A 26389-nucleotide genomic window follows, 5' to 3' on the forward strand; every position below is an offset into this window, starting at 1 on the left:
GCACAGCCTAAGTGCACCCTTCAGGAACTGAGCTGCCAGAAAATTAGGTCTTGACCTTGTGACAGACACCAGGTATGAAAAATCCCCTATTTACTGGGAATGTCTGAAAGCTGCCCTAGTTTCCCGCAACGGACACTAGCATAAAGACCTGTTCTCGTATCGGTTCACAGGCTTCGCCAATGAATGTAAAAGGTTTACTTATCTGATAGTTTTCTGACTAGGAGACAAAAGTTACCGCACAGCAAAAGGAACAATGATCCAGAGCTCATACTGCAAACCCAGAAGAAGATCAGAATCCCTGGGGGAAGGAGCAACTCTAGTCGTTGCTTACTGCGGTGCACAGGTCTACAGGGGGATGAAAACACAAGGACCTCAGGTTGCTTAGTAGTGCTATCAAGGCAGATAAATACAAGCTGACAACATGTGATAAAAGACAAAAAATGTCAGAGCAAGCTATTCTCTAATGAAGGCTGAGGTAAAAATTATGCAGATTCTCCTGGCAAATGTCATCCGACCGGCGCACACAGGTGCAGCAACTGTGTATTCAGCTCAGTGAGAGGGACCGCACAAGGCTAAATCCGAGCGCAATGGCTATATTCCCTGTACTTGATGGAGAACACAGCTGTTTTTAAAATCAGATCTTAACAACAGCAGATGCTAATAGCGGCATCCTAATATTCCTAACTCAGCTTGATCACTGCCATTTCCAATGTATTTTTATTGTATTTAGTAATGTTAATGAAGGGGAGCAATTACAGCCCCGGGGGGAAACAGGCAGAAGTTTCTGGATCCCCTGCAGTTTTTAGGTCATTAAAATTAACAAAAATGTCAAATTCATATGTACAGTACATTTTGGCAAATTTAATTTAGCTACAATTTTTGGTATAAAAATGTAGTTTCTCTAGTGGCACTGAGTGAAACAGACTTTGCTTTGAGTTCTGTTGAAGCCTGAGCTTTGTTCCTATTTTTAAGGTTGAAAATACTAACCTATTAAACTACTGATATTATCTTGATTAAAAATATAATTCATTCAAATCTATTTGGGCAGTCATGGACAATACAGTGTGCTGCATTGTATTCAGCACATGTGAACTATTTATAGAAGACACATATTTTAATATTTTAAAAATGGTTCTCGCCTTAAAATATACATTTAAGAACATGAAAGTAAGTTGAATTTCAAACAAGACTGACACATCAATAAAAATGATATTTTACCAGATTATTAACACAAAATCAGGTTTTATGCCTTTTTTTTTTTTTTTTAAACTTACAAAAATGATGTTGATTCATTTTTACATTATTTCTTCACAGCATTTTAGTGATCACAGCGACACATTCCTCATCTTTTTTTTCTTTCATGAAAACAATGTTCCCTTATATGCAATCATTACGAAATGAAGCATATCCTTGAAAGCAGCACAATCTGTGCTTTTGTTGATGTATGCTGGTGTCAGTACCAGCCTGCAATGTTGCTCATGCGGTGTGCATGAAAAAGATACCGCCCCAACCCTTTTTTATTTCACAATTTATATTTGGTACAGAAAATATCAGCAGAACAGTAACAATGCATCAACTTAGCAAAATAATTCAAGATACCATATTAAAAACTGTCCTGAAATTGAAATGGTTGAAATTACATATCCAGAACATGACGATTGGATTCAATTCAGCGACATGATGCATACATCCATAAATAAACACATTCCATATATCATACCTGTTTTGCACTTCCAGCAGTACACGTCTCAATTGTGCAGTTTTCAAAATTAGCACAAACCTTCATTTTAAAGCAATGACCCAAAAAGCTATTGCAGGGGGGTCGCGTAATCACAAAATACTGCCCTAAACTTAAAATCCTTAGCATTTCATTACAGTGCATATACAAGTAATCCCTAACAGTAAAATATATATTATGAAGCCAGCCCTCGCGCAGCGTTTCACTGGTCAGCTAATTAACTTTTGTTTCGTTTTGTTTTACTTGACTAGAGCTATACCATAAGCGCTCAGCCCTTAACAGTGTCGCCTCTCCCCGCCCACCACACTTCTGCAAGCAGTTTCAGTGACACGTTTCGAAACGAATATGCTTGGTGGGAAGGTGAGTGGAAGTGACCCGTCTGTATAAAAATCATATTTGTTATAAAAGTAATTTGTTTACTACAAACCCATGTTTGTTTAAACCACAAATACCTTATAATATTTCAGCAGAAAAAGCTTTAAAAATAATTATAAATAGAAAACGTTTCTCGGTCTGTCGGCTTAGTAAGTTTTCTTACTAAGCCGCGTGCACTGTGACAAGTATACAGTAGTTACAAATAAAATGTAGAAAGAGTTTGGCATTAGCAGTCTATTAATGCTTGTTTTGGTTCAGTCGAGAAAATGCTATCATTTCTTTATTTGGTTTTTCCAACCTAACATCTAAAAGTGTGTCTGTTTTCATGGGCATCCACAAAATTAATTCTAGTGGAGGAGGTGTTTAAAACTAGTCGGGGTAACGTGGTTTTGTATTGCATAATAATTATTACACTTCTAAGCCTCATTTCCATTTACAACTCAGACTCAAGTAGGCATAGGTCTGGATGGCAGCAGAGATCCTTATCATTTTCAGGTTGCGTTTCCACTTGTATATCTTTATTTAATTTAAGAGCTCAGACTGTGCTGCACAGTAAGGGCAATTTAAGAATACACGTTAGCTACTGTCTCCACATCTATATAATTATTTTAACCACACAAGGAACGTGTAAAACTTTTGTAATAAAAAAATAAAAAAAGCAGTCATAATTCTTTGAACAAGAACTGGAGTTTGTGAGATGCTTGGCCAAAATGGTTGACTACTCGCTTTATAAATGTATCCTTGGGGTTGATTTTCTCTTAGACACTTCTTAGACACAAGCGATCGTCACTCATTGTTGAGTGTAACCATGTCTTCACATCCGCTGTGATTGTTGCTAGGTGGTTCTAAGCAAACAGGCGAGTCTATAGTAAAAGTAAGTAGTGCGTTTTAAAACATCTGTAAAACTGTAGAGGTTGTATTTTACTATAAATCAAATTACAGCTAGTAAACAACACAGTGCAGTGTTTTGCGGCAGTGCAGCACTCCGATTATCAAATTCAGACTAACAAACGTCAACAAATACAGAGTAAAATTATTTTATCTAATAAGGTACCTTACTGGTCCGGATTTCTTTGTGCTCCTGGTTGTCTTAATTTGTGAGTTCTTAACGTCGCACTGTCTTTCTGTCCCTGCAGTCTGCACTACTGAACGTTATTTCCCGCCAGTGGGGAAAAAAAAAGGGTCTTGCACAACAATACCCGGATAGTCCGCCTTTGAGCATTACAGCCAGCTTGTTATCGTTTTGATCAGCTTGGTGTGCTTTCCAATAGCTTTCAAAAACATATCATCACCGCATAGATGACTCCTCTGTACAGCTGCTTACCACTAACTGAGAGTTAAATTAACATAGTATTCTTCTCAGGAGTCATGTAACATTTTTTTTGTTTTGTTTTGTAAATTCAGATTCCGGGGGCAAGGGTGGGCCCTTGCAACCCCCCACTAAAAGTGTTCAAGGCACTTCAGAATTCGCTAAGTTGCAGGAAGGTACACAACTGTGTGTGTGTGTGTGTGTGGTTTTTCCCCACTTCATTTAATGGAGTTTTGCTTCAGATTATGCCATTGTAGATTTCTTATTTTTAATCAACACAGTTGTTTTTGTGGGGCATTATTAGATGTGAAAAAACTGTAGAACTAAATTGGGGCCTCCTTGGTGCCCCCCTGTGTGCTTGTCTGAAATGTAGGTCCTATACTTTATTTTACACACATAAATGTTTCCTTAGGCTGAGGGAGAGCAATGCTGTCTCCGATATTGTGCTTGCCACAAATACACTTTTCTTCAGACTGATAGGTAGAACAAAGTATGCTGTTGCCCGCGGTGCGTTACTTGTTCAGTGTTGTTGCCCATGGGCCAGCAAAGGTTAGGGTCCACTGAAAATAAATATGATACAGTGTGTTTCTTTCAAAACTGCACATTGGAGTCCTTAATAACAGGTAAGATTTATGGAGTTATTTTGTTAGCTCTGATCACTTAAGACAGGGCTAGTTTGTCTTTTGTATATAAAATACTGTAGACAAAATATAAAATAATCATCAACGTCTAAAACCTAGCAGAAATCAGTATGCAGTGATGGGTATTTGAATGGAGTACAGACTCTGAACAGAGATATAACGCATAGGGTAGCATGTATGGAATTCCTCAAAGCTATTGAGCACTGAACATGCCATTATAGGCAGGTAATTTTATTTGAGAAATCATCCTTAACTTTAACCCTCAAATCACAGAATTTGAGCATACAACTAAAGGAACCTTTAACAAAACGGCACATTTTACATAATACTCACTATACTATTCAAAATAAAGGGTTACAAATATTCTTTAAAATTTGACGATAAATCTGTAATATTCCCTTTTTCAATTGAAATACCTTTGCCTTTAAAGGCAAGCTTCTTTGAAACCTGAACCAGACTTGTACAGTGAATAGCAATGCAAAATAAGTCATTTTACTGGCTTTGAAAGTTATGATGGACCTTAATGTGCTCTGTAAGAAAAGACATTGAATCATCTGTAATTTTATAACTAACATTTATTTTAGGGCAGAATATCCTTTATCATTTATTTATTTTTTTTTTTACTTTAATTATTTAAAATTCCCAATTTAAACGTCACTTCATCGTGGCAACTCATTATCCAGTTAAAGGGAAATGAAGATCAACAAGGGTCAAGTCAATCCACTATTTTATAGAACTGAGGCAACAGGTGTTTCTAAGCTACTAAACGTTGGGTTATTATCATAACCCTGGTTACCTGAAATAGGAATATTAACTATTACAAAATGGGTGTTTCCCTTTAAGACATCCGAACTGAAAAACTCTATACCAAAGATTCTCACCAGAGTAGGGAGGCGCTGCTGAGGCTCTGCCCTGCAACCATAAGCAGCAGCGAGTCCTACAAGCAGGAGCTGCATCAGGGAGGAGAACCAGTCTCTTCTGGGCCAGTAAAGGGCTATTAGGAGCACCCTGGTCTGGTCCTGTCTGATCGTCTCCACACAAAGAGGGAGCGGGGCAAGCAGTGGAAAAGCATAGAGTAGACATGCTGGCCACAGGTGTGCCAGTGCATCTACTCCCATAGGTCCCCCGTCTCCCTTTATGGAGAACCATAGGGGACAGTGTGTTGACTCCTGAGAGGCAAAGAGATCCACCTCTGTCCCCTCGAACCTCTCCCAAATGAGGCTCACAACCTCGGGATGGAGTTTCCAGTCTGCACCACTGGGGATCCCCCTCAAAAGGAGGTCTGCAGCTCAGCTGATCACCCCCGGTGGACTGCCCTGAGTGAGAGGATGTTCACTTGTGCCCACAGCAGAAGCTTGTGGGCCACACGGTGGAGACTGGGTGACTGTAAACCACCCTGGTGGTTTATGTATGACACCACAGACGTGTTGTCCGTCTGGACGAGCACCTGTCTCTGCCGCACCTGCTCCAAAGATTCCTGCAAAGACAGGTACACTGCCTGCAGTTCTAAAATATTGATGTGGCGACCCTCCCACGGGGGCTGCCACACACCTTACACTCCGCCCCAACCTGAGTTGGCCGCGCCTGTGCTGATGACCTCTAACCTGGTGACACTGCCCAGCGCTATGCCTAGGTGTAGATGAACCGGCTGTTTTCACCAAGAGAGCGCCTGTAGACAGTGATTTGACACTGTCACAAGCTTGTTGCGGTTCAACACCGGTTGGCGAACCGTGAGGTTGAACCAGAGCTGCAGAGGGCGCATATGTAAAAGATCCAGGGGGAGGATATTTGATGCTGCTGCCATCAAACCCAGAAGCCTCTGGAAAACCACTACTGGAAGTGCTCTGCCGAGTTGAAACAACTCTAGGCAGGCGGTTACTCTCCCCACTGTCTTCTGACAGGGTGGCCAACATGAGCTCCGAGTCCAAGCGCACCCCCAGATAGGTGACTATCCAGGCAGGCGCTAGTTTCAAGCCTAACCAATGTAGGTGGCTGGTGACGAGTTCTGTGTGCTCCCGCACTTGTACTGGAGACCCTGCGCAGATGAGCCAGTCATCCATATAGTGGAGGACTCTGATGCCTTTGAGTCTCAACAGGGCCAGAATAGCTTCCATGCACTTTGTGAACACACGTGCAGCTACAGAAAGGCCGAAAGGGAGAACACAGAACTGGTACGCTAAGCCCTGAAAAACAAACCTCAGGTATTTTCTGTGCATTTGTTTTATGGGAATGTGGAAATAGGCATTCTTTAGGTCCACCAAGGTGAACCAATTGCCTGGCCTGATGGACTGCAACAGTCGTTGCGTAGTCAGCATCTTGAACCGTCTCAGACTCAGGTACAGGTTCACCTGTCTGAGATCGAGAATCGGTCTGAGGCTGCCATCCCGTTTTGGCACTACAAAATACCTGGAGTAGAACCCCCCTATCTTGTTGGGGGGGGGGGGGGGGGGGTCTACTATGCAAATGGCCCGCTTTTGCAGCAAAACTGCTACCTCCTGAGCCACCTGGGCAGCGGCTTGTGGGTCTGTGACAGCCCACCCGAAGAAGCAGCAGCCTGCGGAACTGGTCTGTTCTGCAGCTGTGGTCTAGGGTGCCACTGTGGTGCAGGCTTGCGCGGTGGAGGGGGGCGCTTTGGAAGAAGGCGCACCAACTCCCTGGTGGACTCCCTTGCACGCTGCGACTGCTGTAGCATTTCGTCTACCAAATGTGTGGCTAGGGGTGACGGGAGTGTCCAGCAAAGCGATCTTATCTCCATCCAGCACTCGTGCCTGGGACAGCCAAAATTGTCTGCGTGCAGCCACCGACACTGCCAGGTTCCTGCCTATAGCTTGTCCACTAAGCTTGGACAACCTGAGCAGATTCCTTGAGATCAAGTACAACTTGTCTAACTGGAGAGACGAGGGCTTGCGGATGTCAGCAATGGACCCGATAAAGTAAGCCTGGTAAGCTACAAGGATGCTGTTTTAGCTTCCCAGCCTAGCAGAGAAAGCACTAGCTGTATATGCTTTCTTGAGAATGACCCTTGAGATGTTCCCAGGTGGACTGTAACTCGTACAGGAAGTCCGGGTGGACCGGAGGGGTAGCAGGGGTAACTGTCGGCTGCTTATCATAAATAGAGCACCTTTCAGTCTGCGCTGCAGGCCAGGGCACCTGTAACACTGCAGTTACCCGCTGCATTAACCCTTAGCTGTCCTATGTTGGACCAGGTCCGACATTACAATTTTCCCTTTCCGGTCCGATGTCCGACATCATCAAAAAGACATAAAGCACAGGTCTCTAGTTGTTTTTTCTCTGGAAAAAGCAGAGAAAACCATTTAATGGCCGAGTGAGACCAATAGGAGCCGAGAGAAGCTGAAAAAAAAGGGGCGGATCTGAGCAATACACATAGCCCTGGCACCACAGAGATAACACGGCCATAAACAAACAAGATAGCTGCTTCTGCATCCAGCGCTCAAAGAATATCACGGACATTTGCAGAGCTTTTTGAGATGTTATAGTAATAAAATAATGACTTGGATCGCATTATTGAGGAGTTTGGTGATAAAACGAGTGATCAGGAGATGATTTATCAGTATGCACGACTATGAAGAGGTATGTGAAAAATACAGCGAACAAGGGGTGGGGCTGGGCTGGAGATGCAGTTCTGAGTGTCCTGTTGATATGCAGTGCCTTTTAAACCTGTTTTACCGTGAAAAAAAAACTTTTAAACAGCGGGGCTGTAGGAAGACGGCGAGGAATGAGAGGTAGAGCTAGATATAGGGCTCTTCCTAGCTCGACTCCTACCCTCTCTCTGGACAGGACTGGAGAAAAGGGGCCAGGTTCACTGGTGGAGTGCGGCGATGCCGATTGCTGCGCAGGCGTGAGGGATCGTTCCCTACAGTGACGTGCCACTCGGTTCTCGAGAGTATGTTTCTTGAACGATGCACAGATATCACACAAAGTGATGTCTGTCAAAGCCTCGCATGTTCGGGTCCGAGGCGCACAATGCACATGTGACTACATGCACACTGCACTTGGTGCACTAGGCACTTGGTACCGACACGCCACTCGGTGCTGAAATATGCCACTCATGATATTTCAGTTTTTTATTTTTCTTAAAAATATTTCCCAACATAAAACCAATGTCACCTTACAATAATTGATTTTGAGTTTCAGTGTTTTAAAATAAAATATCAAACAGAACGAAATTTCAATGTACCATTTGTAATTCAGTAATATGAGAGAATTGGTCAGGGGTCTGAATACTTTTGCAAGGCACTGTATATATATATATATATATATATTAGGGCTGTCAATTAATCGCAGTTAACTTCTGTGATTAATGCGTAAATGTTTTTTAGAGATTACTTATTTTAATACGCGTTAATCGCATTGCTGTGTATTGAGCCTTCCAACACACCGTACTTCATTCCTGGCCGCAGCAAACATTGTATTGAGTGTCTGAGTGCAGTTGTTGTTTAAATAGAAAGTTAGTCACTGAAACGCTTAATGGAGCAATGCACTAAAAATGAATGGGATTTTTTTTTTTTTGACGGCTCACTGGACAGAAAGATGCTTACTTCGATACTGTCAAAGTGAGTTCCAGTATCACACACGAGTACATCTAGTCTGCTGCGTGCTGAGCACACCTTCAGTTCTCAAAATACACTAGCAGCTCTTCTGCTACAGACAATAACAACAACAAATTAAACCCACCAGTTTCGACAGAAATGCAGGATCGCTGCAAGCCCATATCAAGCTAAGTATGGCCCTGTCCACACTACATAAACGATCTCGAGAACCGTACTGAAAACACTCTAATTAATTCAGCTCAAAGCGTCCACACTGAAGTACCATTTCATGTTTAGTCAGGCTTAATGCGTCCACACACCATTAGAATAGTTCAGTTACAATTCCCAGCAGCGCAATGAACAGTGGAAATTAATACGATAGTATCCCACCATGCACTGTATTTTATTTTAAAATAATGTGTTATGCCCCATATTAACAGAGGTCCATATTGCATAAATGAAATATAACAAGTATTTTGGAAAAAGTAAATCCGAACACACACATACAAGTAGGGCTTGACATTTTCAGGTTTTATTTTTAATCAGGTGAAGTCCCTTTAAACAAATTGAGCTTATTCTGTTTTATAATTAAACTCAGAAAATGCTGTTAATTACAAAACAATCTTTGTTTTTACCTTCATATCTTGCCTGAGCCTAATTCTGGTCCTCTTAATTTTATTTCAAACAGAGCTGACACATTACGTAATTTGTTCATCCCCGATCCTACTTTTAATTCGCATTTCATTTTTGCAGTCGCCTAATTTAACGTTGTGTTTTTGTTATTTTCCCAACTAGTTTAACAGAGATGTCCTGACAGATTTTTTGAAGCATAAAAATGAATACCTAGTGCGGAGTGTACACTGATAGCAAGTCCTTCAGGTGCCTGTTCTTAGTATTTCGCCAAACATACCACAAAGCATTTTGGGATATTTGAGGATACACAAAAAAATGTAGTTTGGTATTACAGCGTCCACACTTCTGATAAACCACACTACCTGATGCGATCTAATTAGAACGGACTCGAGACTACCTCCTGAGGTGGTCTCGAGTCCGGTTCTCGAGTACGGTATTAAATGCTGCGTAGTGTGGACGCAAACCATATTTAGCACTTTTAAGCCGGCTTAAATGCAACTAATGTGATTTAAAGGCACAGTGTGAACAGGGCTTATGATAATCCTTTTTTTTTAAATGAGTTAGGCTGCGTTGCTCTTTTTTTGCACGTAGTATGTAAAGCCTAACAATTGTTAGTTTGCAGTTTTTGGATATGATGACAGGGTTTTTTTTTTTTTTTTTTTGATGTTCTCTTCAGAATTAACAGTTCATTTCCGAGAAGTGCTTACTATAGCTGCATATTTATAATTTTATTTTAAAAAAACTAATTTATTTCAGTTCACAATCATATTTAAAAATAGATATCCTATGTATTATGTTTTCTGATCTCTGTATGCTGCTGATCAAGCTTGAACCGCACATTTTATTGTGTCGGTTGTATTTGTAATTTCTGAATTATTGCCCCTAATAAATTTTGGTGGTGGTCTCAATGGGTAAATTTCCTGGTTAAATAAATACATAAATAAATACATTTTAAATCATTTTATTTACAGTTAAGGATAATAAAAAAAAATAGCATCAGTAATAAAACAAATTTAAATTCAATGGATGTAGTAATTGTAACAATTTAATATGCGATTAAAACCGAGATTAACTAAGATTAATTTTTTTAATCGCTTGACAGCCCTAATATATATATATAGCAATTAAAAGCAAGCTAAAAAAAAACAACCTAACAATAGGTATATAGAGAACAAAGATACGCTTATCTGTCTCAGGAGTAATCAGCACGGCTGAAAAAAGAAAATGGCGATGATTATAGGGCTCGCTGCTGCTTATGGTTGCGGGGCAGAGCCTCCCTACTCTGGCGGGAATCTTTGGTACAGAGTTTTTCAGTTCGGGTGTCTTAAAGGGAAAGACCCATTTTGTAATGGTTAATATTCCCTACTTGAAAGGGAACCAGGGGTGTCAAACATATGGCCCGGCCCACAGAATATTCAAAGGCTGTTCACTCTGTTTGCTAAATAAAACAGCTATCTAGTTTGAAAGATAAAAGTTGTATGCTTGGATTCTTACAGCCACTACTATATATATATATATATATATATATATATATATATATATATATATATATATACAGTGCCTTGCGAAAGTATTCGGCCCCCTTGAACTTTGCGACCTTTTGCCACATTTCAGGCTTCAAACATAAAGATATGAAACTGTAATTTTTTGTGAAGAATCAACAACAAGTGGGCACAATCATGAAGTGGAACGAAATTTATTGGATATTTCAAACTTTTTTAACAAATAAAAAACTGAAAAATTGGGCGTGCAAAATTATTCAGCCCCCTTAAGTTAATACTTTGTAGCGCCACCTTTTGCTGCGATTACAGCTGTAAGTCGCTTGGGGTATGTCTCTATCAGTTTTGCACATCGAGAGACTGAAATTTTTGCCCATTCCTCCTTGCAAAACAGCTCGAGCTCAGTGAGGTTGGATGGAGAGCATTTGTGAACAGCAGTTTTCAGTTCTTTCCACAGATTCTCGATTGGATTCAGGTCTGGACTTTGACTTGGCCATTCTAACACCTGGATATGTTTATTTGTGAACCATTCCATTCTAGATTTTGCTTTATGTTTTGGATCATTGTCTTGTTGGAAGACAAATCTCCGTCCCAGTCTCAGGTCTTTTGCAGACTCCATCAGGTTTTCTTCCAGAATGGTCCGGTATTTGGCTCCATCCATCTTCCCATCAATTTTAACCATCTTCCCTGTCCCTGCTGAAGAAAAGCAGGCCCAAACCATGATGCTGCCACCACCATGTTTGACAGTGGGGATGGTGTGTTCAGGGTGATGAGCTGTGTTGCTTTTACGCCAAACATAACGTTTTGCATTGTTGCCAAAAAGTTCGATTTTGGTTTCATCTGACCAGAGCACCTTCTTCCACATGTTTGGTGTGTCTCCCAGGTGGCTTGTGGCAAACTGTAAACGACACTTTTTATGGATATCTTTAAGAAATGGCTTTCTTCTTGCCACTCTTCCATAAAGGCCAGATTTGTGCAGTATACGACTGATTGTTGTCCTATGGACAGAGTCTCCCACCTCAGCTGTAGATCTCTGCAGTTCATCCAGAGTGATCATGGGCCTCTTGGCTGCATCTCTGATCAGTCTTCTCCTTGTATGAGCTGAAAGTTTAGAGGGACGGCCAGGTCTTGGTAGATTTGCAGTGGTCTGATACTCCTTCCATTTCAATATTATCGCTTGCACAGTGCTCCTTGGGATGTTTAAAGCTTGGGAAATCTTTTTGTATCCAAATCCGGCTTTAAACTTCTCCACAACAGTATCTCGGACCTGCCTGGTGTGTTCCTTGTTCTTCATGATGCTCTCTGCGCTTTAAACGGACCTCTGAGACTATCACAGTGCAGGTGCATTTATACGGAGACTTGATTACACACAGGTGGATTCTATTTATCATCATTAGTCATTTAGGTCAACATTGGATCATTCAGAGATCCTCACTGAACTTCTGGAGAGAGTTTGCTGCACTGAAAGTAAAGGGGCTGAATAATTTTGCACGCCCAATTTTTCAGTTTTTTATTTGTTAAAAAAGTTTGAAATATCCAATAAATTTCGTTCCACTTCATGATTGTGTCCCACTTGTTGTTGATTCTTCACAAAAAATTACAGTTTCATATCTTTATGTTTGAAGCCTGAAATGTGGCAAAAGGTCGCAAAGTTCAAGGGGGCCGAATACTTTCGCAAGGCACTGTATATATATATATATATATATATATATATATATATATATATATATATATATATATATATACACACACACACACATATATATATACAGTGGTGTAGTGCTATATTTAGAAGCGAGGGTCGCTATTATCTATCCCCCCCCCGCTCTCTGAACCCTACCACGCCGCCTGCAGTCCCCATTTCCCCACACACTCAACAGAACCGCAGTTTATCAATAGTAGTTACGGGATTTGAAAGGGCTAACAAGTGTACCAATTGATTACCTTTTTGAAAACCTTTTTCTGGTATCACTGGTGTCGTCTACTCAAACCAGCTGATGCACTGCCGTCTCACCCATGTGGTCAGCAATTGACAGCAACATGACAATTTGTTACTCATGCGAAGGAACTTGCTGGATGCATGTTTGCACACATGTTCCAAGAGGTTATGGTGAGTAAAATAATCAATATGTGTTATTTAAGAGAATGTAAATATGCAATGTATGATCATTTTTGTTAAAAACAATATTTTTGAGATTTGGGGTTCGTCTTTGTATTTTTATAACTGTCACTTGGCCCGGGGTATTGGATCAGACCCGCCAAATGAAACGAGTTTGACTCCCCTGTACTAAACCCTCGAGGTGAAGCTATGGAACGGTGTCATAATGACTTGGTCTGTATTCATGAAATCAACAGAAGTTTAAAATATCATATTCTTCCCAGCCTACAATTATCTGGTATTTGATTTATATTTATTTTACTCAAGCTCATCCCATACATGTAAGACTCATCAAAGCACCTTCACAGAGTACAGGGGTGTGTACAGTATTGTAGTACAGTATCTCATTTAAATGTGCAGTGATGTGATCCTCTTGTACGTTTTATTTAGCAACTAATGCCTGCCAAACATCAGTAATCTGTTAATCGAACCAAAATGGCTTCAATCTGAAATGAATGCATTGCACCAGCACATGGTATCAACAAATACTGCAATTAAATACATAACAGATACAGTGCAGTTTTTTTTATTATTCTGAGAGGCTTTGATGGTGTCATCATACTGCAGTTTCGAGTTTGCTCATGAATCAAGCCCTGCATTTGGTTGATTTGGTGACTGAAATGCTGTTCCAGTGTCAGTAGTACATTACTGCACATCATTAATTCCTGGCCTGATAACGTTATACCAATTTAAATTAAGTGTACTAGCAAAACATGTTTCACATTTTAACATGCTTTTATTATCCTAACTGGGATTCTATAGCTACTGATAAGAAAGAAGCTTTTTATTGAAAATGATTGGTCTATGTTTATAAATACATTTTCAGTTTTACTAGAAAGCAGTTATAATCACAGAAATTGCCACATGGTTTCCTTCGCATTGATTCTTTGTGATAATATATAATGTTAATACTTAAATATGTACATAATGTGTAGGTTAATTCTGTATTTAAAAAAACAAAACAAAAAGCAAAACATAGGATTAAAAAAACACATACACCAACAGTTCAATTCTAGTAGCATTACTATAGCCAAGCAGACATTGATCATCCCCATCAGCAGTGCTATGCAGGACAGGTTCTGGAGTGTGTAAACGGTACTCTGTGATGAGGGGGTTTCTTTGATAGGCAGGCAGAGGAATGTAAACAGACTGAAGGCACACAGGAGGTCCAGCGCTCCCTTCTCACCTTCTCACAGCTCTGTCATCAGAAGCCTTTTCAGCAGCTTCTCTCTCCCCAGCTCTCGTCTCAAAGCCTCAGCACTGCCAGTATCGGGGATTCACACAAAAGGGACAGAGAAGTTTTTGTGACAAATGACAAATTGTTTCAGCTGCCAGTTACAGGATAAAATAATTTTATGCTTTTTTTCCCATAAAATCTGCAAATGAGTTACATCATGACGCATCTAAGGTATCAGAGAGTTTTAAAAAAAGCTCATCCCAATACAGTATATACACATTTAAACTTTGGTTTCTATCTATCTATCTATCTATCCCTACATACATTATAAAATGAATTCTTACATTATGCTCTTTTGCATAATTTACGTTGATCCTAGAATTTATACTATGCATGGAACCGTACAGGTATTTTGCTCTCTGCTACTTAATAAAGTTAATTTTCAAAAACATAATCAAAAGTTTAAACAGTAACATGTTATAACAAAAAAACAAAACACAATGACAGATGGCAGGAAGCGTTTAATTTTGTAATTCCATCCCCCCTCCCCCGCCCATCAGATTCCCTCGAGGGAATTTGCACTGCCTACCATCACTGATGTTCTGTATTTATTCTCTACAGAACAACCCTACAGCACTGGGTGCCAGGCCAGGAGGAAGCTCTTAAAAGCCCATTCCCTCTTTCCCCGACACCCTGCAAAAGGCAACCAGCTCCAAGTGTTTCCCCCAGAAGGGGTACGCCAGGTGCTTTGAACTGAATATAGGAACACATTAATTATATAGTCCACACTTGTTTGTAATAAACCAAAACACTGCAGGCATTAACAGGCATAGCATTACCAATATGAAGCTAAGTGCTAAGGTAAACTGGAGTCTGTGAAACCAGCTTTCAGATTCTTGGTTTAACAAAACCGCATGCAAGTGAGTACCTGTCCATCAGGGCTGCACTTCTCTGTACTGCCTGCGGGGGTGGCAGTGGGTCAGTCTGCGGTCGTGCTGAATGCCCATGGGAATGCAGCTGTAGCTGGACCGGAGACGAGGGACAATCGCAGCATGGCAACCGCTTATCCAAGACTGGTAAATCTATCTGCAAACAAGCATGGTTCACTGTGAGCCGAGGTATTCAACTATGACAGCAACATTATTCTAGTGTACTCTGCTGTTTACACCATTCTTTATGTGTGCTCTGCAAGTACATTCAAAGCTGCAGAAGTCTATTTTACTGGTCATTCCATGGAAATGTAATGTTTGTTCCATCGGACATCAATATCTGACTACTAGCAAACACGAGAATTTCTGATTTAAAGAATACGTTTGTTTTTGTTAAAGTTTTCTTGCTGTGGCTCATTAGGCTGTTTCTTTCACAGTTGTTTCCTTCACTATTCATATTCACAGATTCCTAGAGATTTTACATTTTGTTTTAAAAATCGAGATCAGCCACTCGTTTGCAAATCTACGACAAAGGAATAGCCCAAAAGGTTAATTTACAGGCTGCTCTGTAAATAATCAAGTTTAAAACCTCTTGAATAGCTCATAACATTTACAAATAATGTCAGGAAGACCATTCACTGCAAGTACACATGCCCTATAAATTAGAAGCCAAACAGCAGTTATAAATATCAAAGTGCACCAGTTATTTCCTTCATCCACGCATTCACCTTTCCCATTTTAATATAGTGTTTTGTTGTAAAATGAACAATATATTCATTGGAGTTCATAAGAAAACAATACTAGGTTTCAAGATTTTTCAAAGGTTTCATAGTTTATATTCTTTTTATGGCTTATTAGCCTCTTGTTATTACAGTATACTCTTGTTATATACAGGCCCCTTTCGTTCTGATTAATGCCTATATAGCAAGGCTGGCGGTATATTGAATTCTGTTTACAATGATTCCCACACATACCGCACTGTGATTATACTTCGGCATTCTGATTTTAGGTTTAACAGATAAACACTGAAAACACCCCCAAAACAACAAACCAATAATAAAAAAAAGTAAATGGTGTGTTTATGGCTTATTTTGTGTTAACTGTATTTTGTCGCAATAGGTACAGCTCCCACAGTGATTCCTATCTGTTATTTGATTTGAGCAGTTCAAGGGGTGCCACACTTGTAAACATCAGAACGCTACTTCTCTGCAATAGTAGAAAGATTTAAAATAAATAAATAATTAAGCATCAAACATTTGAAATATATCCTGATATGATATGACATCCTGCTTCTCGATGTTCATTTTCATTATGGGAATCCAATGAGTTGTTTGCCGGTCACTTCTACAGTCCTGTGTTCATGTTTTTAAATACAGGGACTATATATTAGTTATGTTTTTGAAGCTACCGTCACCAAATCCTTGTTTACAGTAAAAGCTGATGGCTAAGTGGTTAAATCCAGTGAATGGCATTTAACAAAAAATTTAGATTGTTGTTAAAGAGCCAGTGTCACGTCCATATAAGTTATAACAATACCTTTAAGATGCATTGTACCTTGGTTTGTGGTAACCGGGCTATCCTGAAACTTGGTGGTATTGTTTATTTTTTTGTCTGCAGTCCCAAAATTAGGGTCTTCATTCTTTCTGGTCACAGTCAGTGGATGCACCTGTTCATCATTCTCACTCAAGAGTTCGCCAGAGCTAACTTTTACCGGCATCACATGCAGCAGTGTCATCTGGGATGAATGAACTCCTTAGCTTACTGGTTTTAATTTTGTATTTTTAGACACTATTGAAACATAATTTTTACAATTTTTGTAATTGTATATGGCAAATTAAATACCAAGACCGCTCTGGTTGTGAGCTGAGGTTAGAACCAGTTGTCATCTTGTACTCCTTTTTTTTTTTTGGAGAATTTTAATGTGCATTGTTACTATTATTATTAGGGCTACAACATTATAATAACTGTCGCTTTGACTAGTATGTGTAGACATTTTATTTTGCCTACATGTACCCTTTTATTCTCGACTGTGGTCAGGATCACAGGTCTTAAACACACCGCTTGATAAATAATTTTCAAATGTTGATATCAAACATGATATTATATTGTTAATAGTCATACAATTGCTGTAAGCAGGCTCCCACAGTCTTTTGAAAACAAGACAACGGAAAAACAGCAGAAAAAATTGTGTTTTGGGCGAAAAAACAGAACACACTCTTCAAGAACTTATTACAGAGTATATGTGCATACTTCATGAAGATCCCAAGAGCCTGGTAGCAAGACATGAAGGAATTCCACCACCATGTCTACTGACTGCAGAGTGACGTTAGTGCCAGTGTATTAGCCGATATGCAGCCTGTATATAACGCGTAGTAACATTTGTAAATAATATATATTTATAATATATGGTAATGTTGTTTTCTAAATAAGAACTGGTTTAACTTTTCATGCTCAACAGTTGTCAAACAAGCTAAGTTTAAAAAAGAAAGTTTTAATGACAGTTGGTAATGGCAGATGAGGGAGCGAGAAAGAAAATGCGTCCAAAGCCATTTTCGAACAGTAGAATAATCGATTACAAATAAATTATGAAGAAATAATATGAGGCAGGTAACATGGGGAATCAGTGGTCAGTAGGTATTATAGCCAAAGTAATTTCCTTGAATTGCTACCATTATCTAGAACACATGTTGAAACCTTTGGCTTGGGAACAACACTAATCTTCTACCACCACCAATTCGGGTACTACTGCCTTTGATTACTTTGACAACAAGCACCTAGAAAAAGAGAGACGATAAGCGTTCACTGAGTATACTCATTACCTTGCTGAATGGGAATTGTGGCACAGATGAAAATGGATCAAAAATGGATTCTGCTGGGTCAGAAGGTACTGTTTTTATCTATAGGGATTGAAGACAAAAGAATACATCATTCAGTAACCTTCTGGCATCTTCGCAGTACAAATGCTTTTATAATGTCCTAGGCTGCTGCAGACATATTAAAGCATTATTTGGTAGGACTGAAACAAACAAACATACAAACACGTAAAAGACGGTTTTTGAAAGTGTCCCCTTTATTCGGATGTATTCCTTTAGGCGTCTGATCTCAATTTTAATATTAAAACTGTTTTGAACATAAGTCTTTCTCAATTCTTAAATTAAGAAATATTACAAGAAAACACTGAGAAAGACTTCTAGTTGAAGTGTTTGTCATTAATTATTGAGTTTATTTTGAAATGTATTGAGTATTAGGGTGACAGTCCAGATTTTCCAGTTGCCAAGCAGTTTTTTGTATCTTGACAGTAGGCTGCTAATCATATTGTAAGATCTGAACACCATTTGAGAGGAATCCATCAGAATGAACACGGGGTAAACTGTTTTTCTCAAGATTACATGCAACTTGATACACACAATCTAGGCAGTGCTGCATCACTAGAAAATGTTGCTTGGTTATGTTTTAGGAAAGTCTGCCACTTGCTTTTGAAATAGAGATTTTCTTAAAATTGTGTAAAATGTATTGCTACAGCTTTTGTTTTTATTCTCAAAATGAATAGTGAACACTACCTGAATTAAAGACTAAGTAGCTTCAAATTACAGTTTCACATACTATGTACACTCGTCTTCCCTTTTTATGATGTTTTCATTCATTCTCAGTAATTCTTACAGAAATTACTCAAATACTGTGTTTTAACAACTTTTTTATATAGTCTATGTAAAGGTCTGGAGTTCTTCTCCACAGACACATGTAACTCAGGCTAGATAATCCAAGTGTACCTTTTGTATTGCTGTCAATATAAAGTAACTGTTCTAGTTGGCAATGGCTGTTAGAACTGTGTAGACATTTTGCTGACCTAACCTAAGTTACCATATATATATATATCAGGTCTAAGCACTTTCACACGACCTTTATCACATACGTGAATGCAAAACAGAATCAGAGTAATTCTCAGAATGTTTACAAACACCATAAAAAGGTAAGAGTAAGGAAATGCAGCCGTCGTTTGAATTATTAGAAGGTGGGGGGGACTGATGCCTCTAACAGTGCCTGGGAGTGTCTTCAGTGTATTTATGTGTCTCAATTCAATTGGGTTTCAGCCGGGGACAAGTGTTTTAGGACAATATATAATGCATGCAAAATGCCCACAGTCCCATGCGTGTTTAATGCATTAATTTATATTGAACTAAAATGGCTTTTTTCCAAGCTAAAACTGAACCAGAGGTCTCCATTGTCCACACTAGTAAAAACAATCAACTTAACTGACCCCAGAGTGGGAGCTGACCAGTGTTTTGGGCGAGAGGTGGATAGCTCTGAATCGGATAAAGAGCAGATAAGGGTGGGTGTGCTGTACTCATTTCTTAGTTTTTGAAGAGAAACATTTCATTATCTTTTTTGCAGTATATTTTAGCAGATTTGTCTAGCACCTCTTTCTGGTCCCAGCACTGACCTAAATGAGCCCACCTGAAATCAGTGAGAGCTGCAGCACTGAAGCTTGCCTGCTTGTTTTCTTCACTGGTTAACTCAAATGTATGGTATTACAATGCATTGCATTATATTTGCCATCTATCAGCTCATCTATCAAAATATATTTGTAAATATGTTGAAAGGGAGTTTCCTAATGGTTTATCTTTCAAATTCTAGCTTTCAAAGCTTATTTTACATTGCCAGAGTTTTTGAAGATATAATATAACCCTTCTGCCAACCACGTCAGGAACAGCACAGTACCAGTTACATACTGTACATGTCAATGTGGCACCCAACATTGCAACTTGTCAAAAGGCAACATTTTTATTACACAACAGTAAGACAACTTCAGAAAACCTTAATCTAACTTTCCATTGTTCTGGATTAACAAGACAAAATGTTAGGTTATTATCATAACCCTGGTTCCCTGAAAATAGAAACGTAACCATTACCAAATGGGTATTCACCTCCTAAAGACCCGAAACATGAATAAGATATAACAAAGCTGATGCAGTCATGCCCGTCCCTGTGGATGGCGTGCACAGATCTCAGCGTCATTTTTCCTTCAAGTCTGCTGCAATCATGGACACACAACCTTGAAGGTTGAAGGGAAACTGCTTCTCAGAGCCTCTCCGAGTCCGCCGATCGCTTGGAAAGGCAACTCCTCTTCTTTCTTGGGGAGGAGAAGGAGAGGCAGAGGAGGATGAGGAAGACCGTGAAGATGACTTCCTGAGTGGGCTACTCTCCTGAGAGCGTTGTCCTCTTCTCTCCTTTAGCAGAGCCATGGGGGGAGGATGCAGCTACCTCTCTACCAGAGGGTGATGGGGAAGAGCGCTGTGCAGGAGTGAGGGACGCAGAGCACTCTGTAAAGCTTCGGGAGAGATGTTTCTCCAGAGCGCGCTTGGAGAAATGTGCACAAAACACGCAGAAACTGTGGATCACCAGTGCCTCCTTTGCGTGCTCTGGCCCCAGGCAGGAAGAGCATCTGCCGTGCTTGCCCTCAACAGGCAGAATGGCTTTGCATGTGTCGCAGGGATAAAACCCAGGCATTGTGCAAGTAGCAATGCAGTGTACAGTAACAACAGTACAGGTGCTGCCTTGGTTTGCTTAAAGACAGCAATGTTCAAGACCCGAACAAGACTGGGGATGTACGCACCGGTCATTAGAGGGTTGGAACCATGACGATACCGGGTTGATTCGGTACAGGTTAGCTGCCTCTTAGCACCGGGTCGGTACGGTACTTGTTGGAACCGGGGCGGTACCGGTTCAGTCCCGGTATGGTACCGGGCTGGGAACAGAGCAGAACGGTGACCTCGGTACCGGTCCACTGGTTTGCAGTTACCTTGGGTAGCACTGTACAGGTAGTTATGCCCACCTGTGCAAGCAACTGGCAAAACCACTCAGTCAGAACTCACATGAGACTGAGGGAAGCCTCCTTGTTAGAATTAACTAACAGCTCTTGTAATGGTGATGCACAAGCTGTCACCAAAATGGCATCAAGATGCTGTGGTAGAGATTGCAAGCAACCACAACTGAAGCAGCCTCTTGGTTCTGCGCAGCGCTGCTGAGCCCAGCAGCTCTCACTACATGTGTGCCACAGCACATGCTGCAGACAGGCCTTTGAAAACAGAAAAAGTTTCTGTGAAAACAGAAAAATAGAACGAGAAAAGAAACATTTTTCTCAACAAAATACAGTAATAACAATTACTTTATTTATACAAACTGTCCCATAATTTTGGCCGAAGCCAAAATGAGAATAAAATAACTCCAGCGGGGAGTGCACAGTCAGCCGACTTACATTGCTTGATACCTGGGAAGGAGCGACTCAAGCCGCTGGCTTCTTGTGGGGCACAAGCCAAAGTGGGACATAACAAACAACAGGCTGTAGTGCACAAATACGTGTAATTAGTAAAACTATTACATCAAATATTTTTTATGTCACATATAATCTGTGTAAAAACTACTGTGTACTCTGAATAGGCTATCCTATCAGGTCAGGTAAATGGCACAGAGATCTGTGTGCGCAGTCCTTTATACCCTCGGGGCGGGCGTGACTGCGTCACAGGCTCGGCTGAGCAGCTTTGTTATATCTTATTTAGGTTTCGGGTCTTCAGGAGGTAAATACCCATTCAGTAATGGTTACATTTCGTACTTGAAAGAGAACTGCTGGTTTACAAATTTTGAAAATCACATGTCTCATTGGAATACCACTTTAAACAATTACAGTAGATGGCTATCATAGGTAGGTGATCATAGGTAGGACAGATCCTAGTTTGCCTATTTACACAGCCATAAAAGTATGATACCAACAGAAAGCAATTCACAAACAAGGTCAGCACACAGTGGGCCCAATTCACAAAAAACACAATTTATTTAAAGTCTGTTTTCATTAAGAACTTATATTTATTAAATGTTATTTTAACGGCCACACTGACATTTCTGAGGCAGTCTGGAACACGGTCATGGTCAGAGAGAGAGAGAGAGAGAATAATAGATAATAGATGAGTTACAGGAAAATATTCCATCTAGGGTTTATGTGACATCATAAACTATGAGACTGTTAGGTCACAGAAACACGAGATGGAATTATTTTCCTTTAACTCACTCAAGCCTATCCATTATTTTTTATAATGCATGGATATTAGTATCTGTCATAAAAAAAGACAATACACATGTGTTAAGGATCAAATTGCAAGTGAATTTAATTAATAATAATAATAACGTAAATTAAGTCAGTATTAAAGAATCTTAAATATAGTTTTCTTTTTGATAATTCAGGAAAGGTGAATTAAACTGGGTAGATAATGAAATGCAAAAAATAACTTATTTTTAATGAAAATGTGTTTTAATGAGGTATGTTTTATTTTTTTATTAGTCACTGTCAGAGTCGAACATTTGTGTTGCTCGCTTGGTTGGTGCTCCCGTTGGTGAAGGATGATTGTAAATCTTCACAGAGACAGAAACACGAACTGTGGGCGATGTCGAGTGATTCAAAGTCAATTGACAGGAATGTCTTTAATTTCCTGTTCCTCTCCAGTTTTTCTAAGATACAAATGTACCAGCTTTACATCAAATTTTGTTTTTTGTAACGTATTCTCATTTTGTTGGTCATTAATGAACATTTCTCTACTGTGGGTGTTGTCGAGTGATTGAAAACGAGACATTTTGTGTTTGAATTGGAAGTGGTCTCGGAATTGAATGAATGGGTCAAAATTCAAGTATATTTTCCTCTAGAGGAATTGTGACATTTTGACATCACTACTGTGCTAGTATGCCTTTTTTTCAAATGGCTCAGGATGCAAATATAGCCTTCATCCATGTATTTTATATATACAGATTCTGCCGAGTCAACATCCAGGGGGCGTAAAGTTGTCGTTAAGGCAGTGTGTGTGTGGGGGGGGGGGGGGGGGGAGAATACAATTAGGCATGCTTACAATAAGGAGGCTGTGTGGTCCAGTGGTTAAAGAAAAGGGCTTGTAACCAGGAGGTCCCCGGTTCAAATCCCACTTCAGCCACTGACTCATTGTGTGACCTTGAGCAAGTCACTTAACCTCCTTGTGCTCCGTCTTGCGGGTGAGACATAGTTGTAAGTGACTCTGCAGCTTATGCATAGTTCACACACCCTAGTCTCTGTAAGTTGCCTTGGATAAAGGCGTCTGCTAAATAAACAAATAATAATAATAATTGAAAGGTAGAGCACAGCACACAGTCATGCTAAAGAATCAAGAAGTTAACATATTTATTGACTGGTGAAATACAACTCAAAGCTGCTGCAGTATGTCGACTGTTTTGTCATTTCAAATATTTTCACAAAACAAACTTTAAAGCTGCAGTGTCGAGTGCGAAACCACATCATGAAAAACACATTTGTAGGTGAAAAAAGCTACTTTTAAAAAAATATATAATACATGAAATCTTTTGGTCCAATAAAATAAATGGCTTTACATAATCTTTGAACGTAAGAAATCAGTGTCCAGTCAGTGTGAAAACACAACACGAAATAAACTAAAGTAGCATCCAAAGTAGCACCATAGCATTAAAATGTTCAATACAAAAAATGCCTGAGTTAAAAAATAAAAAAATAAATCCAAAATATGGATTGTAGCGTAACAGGAAAGCTCTGAAAACTGCCGAACTCCACATCTTGATCATCTGAACCTTTATCACTGATGAGCAATTGTCTGAATCATTAATGCACACAGCAACTACTTTTAAGCAGTTTTTCTATTCACGTGAGCCACGATATTTCCCCTCAGGCATTATTTGTGCATGGTTATTAAAAACCTTAAATGAATGGTGAAGATGTTACTGTCAGCTAAAAGCCGAGGAGGGCGATCGTTCAATGCGGGTTGTTGACTCGGCAGAATATATATATATATATATATATATATATATATATATATATATATATATATATATATATATATATATATATATATATATATATATATATAAGTATTTTTGGGATGTACACAAAAGGTTTAAATGATAGAAACAAAACATTATTTTAGGACATTACGGACAAAAGCCCTTCTTCAGCTGTGTACTTTCTTTCTCTTTTTTCAATCATTTAAACCTTTTGTGTACATCCCAAAAAAAAAAAAAAATTAATGTTTCCTTTTTGTACACAGCAGTTATACTTCATTTCAAGCATATCTATCTATCTAACTATTTACATGCACAGCTACACAAACTCTTTAGATTATATATTTATACATTTACTATACATACATACAAACAATATATATATACTGTATATTTATACAGACATACGTAGATAGAAAGAGAGAGGGTAAACAATATAGAACATACACAACATGGTGCGGATTGATTCATAACAGGACATGCTACAGGACAGCACAGTAAATACAACACACAACTGCATGCTGGTTAATGAAAGTATGAAAGCGTAAAAGCGATGACAAGTTCCGACTGACTATTGAAACAGATTTCAATTTACCAGAGGTATTGCCTCCGTGAAGTCCATTAACAGATCACCGGGTTCCAAGGCCATTTTACCAGCTCCCTCTGGGGGATTCTTAAAGTATATATATATAAAAAAAGACAAAACATAAATCTCCATGTGTTGATATTCACCCTCTGCTCAGTCTGCTGGGGGGGTTACACTGATTGGAAAAGTGCACAACTGTGTCACACTGTATTTCTGCACAATACAAGTTAAATGGGCGCAGATTTCATTAATTCCTACAGGATTGCTTACCGACTGAAGCAGATGATCCACTTGTGAGTTATTGTTTTTTAGGATTTTCAGAAATAATACCGTAGTTGAATGTATCATGAAGATTATATACTGAATCTTTATCATGCAACCTACAGACAGTTACCCCACAGAGGAGTCAAAGTGCTAATACCATTCCAAGATGTGTCATATTATAGAATATTGTAGTGTAAAACTGTTACCATTATTATTATTATTATTATTATTATTATATTGCATTGTTTCTAGTCCACCCCTTGATTTTTAAGATGCATTATTTTATTAGTATTTATTTATTTGATTTGATTTGGCAGACACCTTTATCCAAGGGACTTACAAATGTTAATAGAGCTGGACATGAACAAGCATCCTCTCCCTAAACAGTCTGAAAATGTAATCACTTTACAACCTGCCTTTCTCACTTAACACATCTCTGTGTAATTATTGGCAGTGCAGAGTTAATCTGTAGCCAGCATGAAAAGAGCAGCTACATCATTAAAGAGCTCAATACTTTAAGAACATTCCATCACTTCTGAGCTCATTGTTTTATTTTTCACAGACATGCTTTCATTTTTATTTTTATAGGCCGTCGATAAGTATGCCTCACACTTTGTTCAAGCAAACTTGCAATATGATCACTTTTAAAGATGACAAGGAAAATGGAATTCACTTTTAGCACTAAAAGCTGTTGCTAATGTATTTGAGTTTCTTTGAAAAAATAACCCACTTTACAAATCATCATGTTAGATTGATCTGTGTTGGACTGATCAAAATGTCACTGCTACTTTTCCTTTCAAGTACAAAATGTTATTCCATTTCCGATTGGGATAGTATACCCAAGCTGTCAAGACTTGCAGCACTGGCAGATATGCTTAAAAAGGGCTGACTGGGTGCCTGCCCTTAGCACTCTGGTCCCAAAGCCCAGGTTTTGAGGACCCATGACCTCCACATGACCTAACAAAGTGTGGGGAGAACCTGCACCTCAGTGTGTGTGCTGTAGAGAATAGACTGAATAGCTGGTGAATCTATGATATCTAGTGTATATAGAACTAGAGAAAAAGTATAGGGTAAACCCATACTGTGGTATATGTGTATCAAATGGTAGACTGAGTGGCTGCCCTTAGCACCCTGGTCCCAAAACCAGGGTTTTGAGGATCTAAGACACTCAGTCTATAGAACTTAGTGAAAGTATGGGGGGGGGGGGGGGGTGTCACCCATACTGTGGTATTGAAAATGTCAAGGACAGATGCACCCTGGAATAATGCCCAAGAGGTTGCAAGGCCTCTTGTGGAATGACAAGGGACCTTCTCTGGTGGGGGCAGGTTGGCTACATCATAGGCAATCCGGACAGTGTCCACAATCCGCTTCCACAGCTGCTGTTTGGACAGGGCTTGTCCATGGAACTTCGACTCAAAGCAGATAAAGGGGGCGGCTCTGTTTGACACCAACCCTGAGTTCGGTCAACATAGTACACAAATGCCTTAACAGGCCAGAGCGTGTGGAGCTTCCTCTCTTTGTCAGATTGGAAAGGTGGTGGATGAAAAGCCTGCAACTCCACTGACTGGTTGACATGATAAGCAGAGATGCTTTTAGGGAGGAAAGCAGGGTTAATACGGAGCGTGACTTTAGTCCTGGTAGGCAGGCTTTGGCAATGGAAAAGGTGGTGATTGCTAGTAGGAAAACTACCTTCAAAAGATAAATATT

The 26389-nt window shown here is 39.6% G+C and overlaps 1 protein-coding gene across 2 annotated transcripts in view; it reads right to left on the bottom strand.

The window, feature by feature from the left end:
* Positions 1-13025: 13025 nt before the first annotated feature.
* LOC117400657 (band 4.1-like protein 4B) overlaps positions 13026-26389 on the bottom strand; it is a 141243-nt gene continuing 127879 nt past the window's right edge. Inside the window, exons 22-24 of one of the 2 annotated variants that reach the window (XM_059022791.1) lie at positions 17829-17906; positions 15009-15166; positions 13026-14163 (exon numbers count right to left, since the gene is read on the bottom strand). In XM_059022791.1, coding sequence (XP_058878774.1) covers positions 14094-14163; positions 15009-15166; positions 17829-17906 — 306 coding nt within the window. In that variant the 3' untranslated portion in view covers positions 13026-14093. The remainder of the gene's footprint in view (positions 14164-15008; positions 15167-17828; positions 17907-26389) is intronic. The other variant, XM_059022792.1, reaches the window with a different exon arrangement.

This window comes from Acipenser ruthenus, chromosome 4 (genome assembly GCF_902713425.1).
Source record: "Acipenser ruthenus chromosome 4, fAciRut3.2 maternal haplotype, whole genome shotgun sequence".
Classification (NCBI taxonomy): domain Eukaryota; kingdom Metazoa; phylum Chordata; class Actinopteri; order Acipenseriformes; family Acipenseridae; genus Acipenser; species Acipenser ruthenus.